Below are 3,227 nucleotides of genomic sequence, written 5' to 3'. Positions count from 1 at the left end.
GGGCGGGGCGGCGGGAGGGCGCCGGCAGCGTTACAAGAAGCCTCGCAGTTCCAGGAACCCGAGGGCGGGCTCAGCTCCCCGCTATAAGAGGCCTCCCCGGGCCGCCCTGCCAGCTCCGCCGTCCGCCCGTCGCCGCCGACAAACCGGCCCCGCCGCCGCCACCGCCGCTAAGACCGGCCACGGCACCCGCCGCCCCAGGTACGGAGCTGCCCGCGGCGGGACGGGGACCGGGGACCGGGAGGGGGAGGTGGGACCGATGGCGTCCCACGGGGAGGGATGGTCGGCACCGGGGATGCCGGTGTCCCCCCGGGAAGGGGTAGCCCGGGAACGGAGATGCCGGTCCCCCCCCCGCGGAGGGAGATAACCGGGAGCCAGTGCCCCGTGGCGAGAGGAGAACCGGAGACCGGCGATACCGGTGCTCCCCCAGGGATCGGGATAGCCGGGGATGCCGGTGCCCCGCCGGGGCTATAGCCGGGGTCGGGGGATGCCGGTCTACCCCGGGAGGGAGATAACCGGGAGCCAGTGCCCCACGGCGAGAGGAGAGCTGGAGACTGGGGATGCCGGTGCCCCACCGGGGCTACAGCCAGGGTCGGGGGATGCTGGTTCCCCCCGGGAGGGAGATAACCGGGAGCCAGTGCCCCACGGCGAGAGGAGAGCTGGAGACTGGGGATGCCGGTGCCCCACCGGGGCTACAGCCAGGGTCGGGGGATGCTGGTTCCCCCCGGGAGGGAGATAACCGGGAGCCAGTGCCCCACGGCGAGAGGAGAGCTGGAGACTGGGGATGCCGGTGCCCCACCGGGGCTACAGCCAGGGTCGGGGGATGCTGGTTCCCCCCGGGAGGGAGATAACCGGGAGCCAGTGCCCCACGGCGAGAGGAGAGCTGGAGACTGGGGATGCCGGTGCCCCACCGGGGCTACAGCCAGGGTCGGGGGATGCTGGTTCCCCCCGGGAGGGAGATAACCGGGAGCCAGTGCCCCACGGCGAGAGGAGAGCTGGAGACTGGGGATGCCGGTGCCCCACCGGGGCTACAGCCAGGGTCGGGGGATGCTGGTTCCCCCCGGGAGGGAGATAACCGGGAGCCAGTGCCCCACGGCGAGAGGAGAGCTGGAGACTGGGGATGCCGGTGCCCCACCGGGGCTACAGCCAGGGTCGGGGGATGCTGGTTCCCCCCGGGAGGGAGATAACCGGGAGCCAGTGCCCCACGGCGAGAGGAGAGCTGGAGACTGGGGATGCCGGTGCCCCACCGGGGCTACAGCCAGGGTTGGGGGATGCTGGTGCCCCACGGCGGGGGGGTGATAGCTGGGGACGGGGGATGCTGGTGCCCCAGGAGGGCAGTAGCCGGGGACGGGGGGAGCCCGGTGCTGCGGGGAGGGGGAGGTGGGTACCGGGGATGCCGTGTCTCACCACCATACCGGGGATGCCGTGTCTCACCGCCGTTCTCTGCCGCAGGTGATGGTGTAGCAGCCGCTGCTCCCGGCAGCAGCACCCCGAGCGCGCAAAGCTGGCTCCCTGCGCCATGGTCACCCACAGCAAGTTCCCCGCCGCCGGGATGAGCCGCCCCCTGGACACCAGCCTGCGCCTCAAGACGTTCAGCTCCAAGAGCGAGTACCAGCTGGTGGTGAACACCGTGCGCAAGCTGCAGGAGAGCGGCTTCTACTGGAGCACGGTGACGGGCGGCGAGGCCAACCTGCTGCTGAGCACCGAGCCGGCCGGCACCTTCCTCATCAGGGACAGCTCGGACCAACGGCACTTCTTCACCCTCAGCGTCAAGACGGAGTCGGGCACCAAGAACCTGCGCATCCAGTGCGAGGGCGGCAGCTTCTCCCTGCAGAGCGACCCCCGCAGCAGCCAGCCCGTGCCCCGCTTCGACTGCGTGCTCAAGCTGGTACATCACTACATGCCGCCCTCCCCTTGCGCCGTCCCCGAGCAGCCTGGGGGGGCCCTGCACCCCAAACGCACCTACTACATCTACTCGGGGGGCGAGAAGATCCCCCTGGTGCTGAGCCGCCCGCTCTCCTCCAGCGTCTCCACCCTGCAGCACCTCTGCCGCAAGACCGTCAATGGGCACCTGGACTCCTACGAGAAGATGACTCAGCTGCCGGCTCCCATCAAGGAGTTCCTGGACCAGTACGATGCCCCCCTCTAAGGGGCTGTGGTGGAACGAGGTCACACGCTACAAGCACAAGAAGCAGGGGACAGGCACAACGCCCCACCGACGTGGGGACTCGCGGGGCACGCCGAGCCTCTCCCTCTGGGAAGGAGAGGAGTGGGACTGGGCAAGCCACGGTGGGCTCAGGGCTGTGGGCAGCACAGCCTGGCGCCCCTTGTGCTGGGGGACCCCCCCGGAGGAAGCGTGACACCCCCTTTCCATGGGGAAGGAGGCTGCTCCGGTGGGACGGTGGATGTTACAAGCGTGCCCAAGGAGAGCGGCTGAGGAGAGCCCCTCAGCAAAGCCCCCGTGGGGCTCGGGCAGCCAGGATGGCACCCGTGGCACGGGGGGGACATCCCTCTCCACAGCCACATCCCCACCACCACGGCGGGACCACACCAGGGGGGTGTCCTGGCGAGAACCCCCTTCTGCCACCAGAGAACGGAAAGCACTGGAGTCCAGTGAGTGCCTGATCGCTTTTCCTCGGTTTTAAGGGGAAAGTGTTTTTTGCCCGTACTGTACTTTACCTCTTGCTGCCTCCTTGTGGGTGGAAGCTCCTTTCACACCAGGCCCCAGACTTGGAGGTTGCTGCCTTTTTTCCCCCCCCCCCACCTTGTTGCTATTTTCCGGGGGACTAAAGCCTTAATATTCTCCCTGCCCCACGGTCTGGGTTACTGCACATCGTTTGGTGACACTGCGCCTTAACGGTCCCGGTGAACGTCCCGCGATGCCAGAGAGGAAACAGCATGTCCTGACGCTGCTGAGAGTCCCACGAGACCCCTGGGGACCCGGTGCTGCCGCTGGACCGTTACTCCCGAGTGTCGCACCCCACCTCTGCCCGGCTGCTCCCCCCAGACCCTGGACACACCGCTCCAGGGGCACTAATTCCCACAGGAACGTGGCAGGAGCATCCCCTGGAGCGTGTCATCTGTCTTCTGTGTCCACCTGGAGAAGCGGTTGGGTTTTTCTGGCTTTTTTTTTTTTTTTTATGGTGTTTTTTTTTTTTTTTTTTTCATGTTTGAAAATCCATGAAATAAAAATTGAACTTAATGTGTTTTCTAAATAGCTTCTGTAAGAA

The 3,227-nt window shown here is 66.9% G+C and overlaps 1 protein-coding gene across 1 annotated transcript; it reads left to right on the top strand.

The window, feature by feature from the left end:
* Positions 1-67: 67 nt before the first annotated feature.
* On the top strand, positions 68-3,145 carry SOCS3 (suppressor of cytokine signaling 3). Its single transcript, XM_014950488.1, has 2 exons — positions 68-198; positions 1,450-3,145. Exon 2 carries the CDS (start codon positions 1,517-1,519, stop codon positions 2,144-2,146), a length of 630 nt encoding a protein of 209 aa, XP_014805974.1. The 5' UTR covers positions 68-198; positions 1,450-1,516; the 3' UTR covers positions 2,147-3,145.
* Positions 3,146-3,227: the final 82 nt, after the last annotated feature.

This window comes from Calidris pugnax, unplaced genomic scaffold (genome assembly GCF_001431845.1).
Source record: "Calidris pugnax isolate Ruff unplaced genomic scaffold, ASM143184v1 scaffold9, whole genome shotgun sequence".
NCBI classification, from domain to species: Eukaryota; Metazoa; Chordata; class Aves; order Charadriiformes; family Scolopacidae; genus Calidris; species Calidris pugnax.
Note: the sequence above shows the minus strand (reverse complement) of the source record. Positions and strands in the feature narration are given on the sequence as shown.

Bases quoted from the DNA above. Each gene is read 5' to 3' on its own strand.
- SOCS3 (XM_014950488.1), top strand. From the start codon at position 1,517: ATGGTCACCCACAGCAAGTTCCCCGCCGCCGGGATGAGCCGCCCCCTG.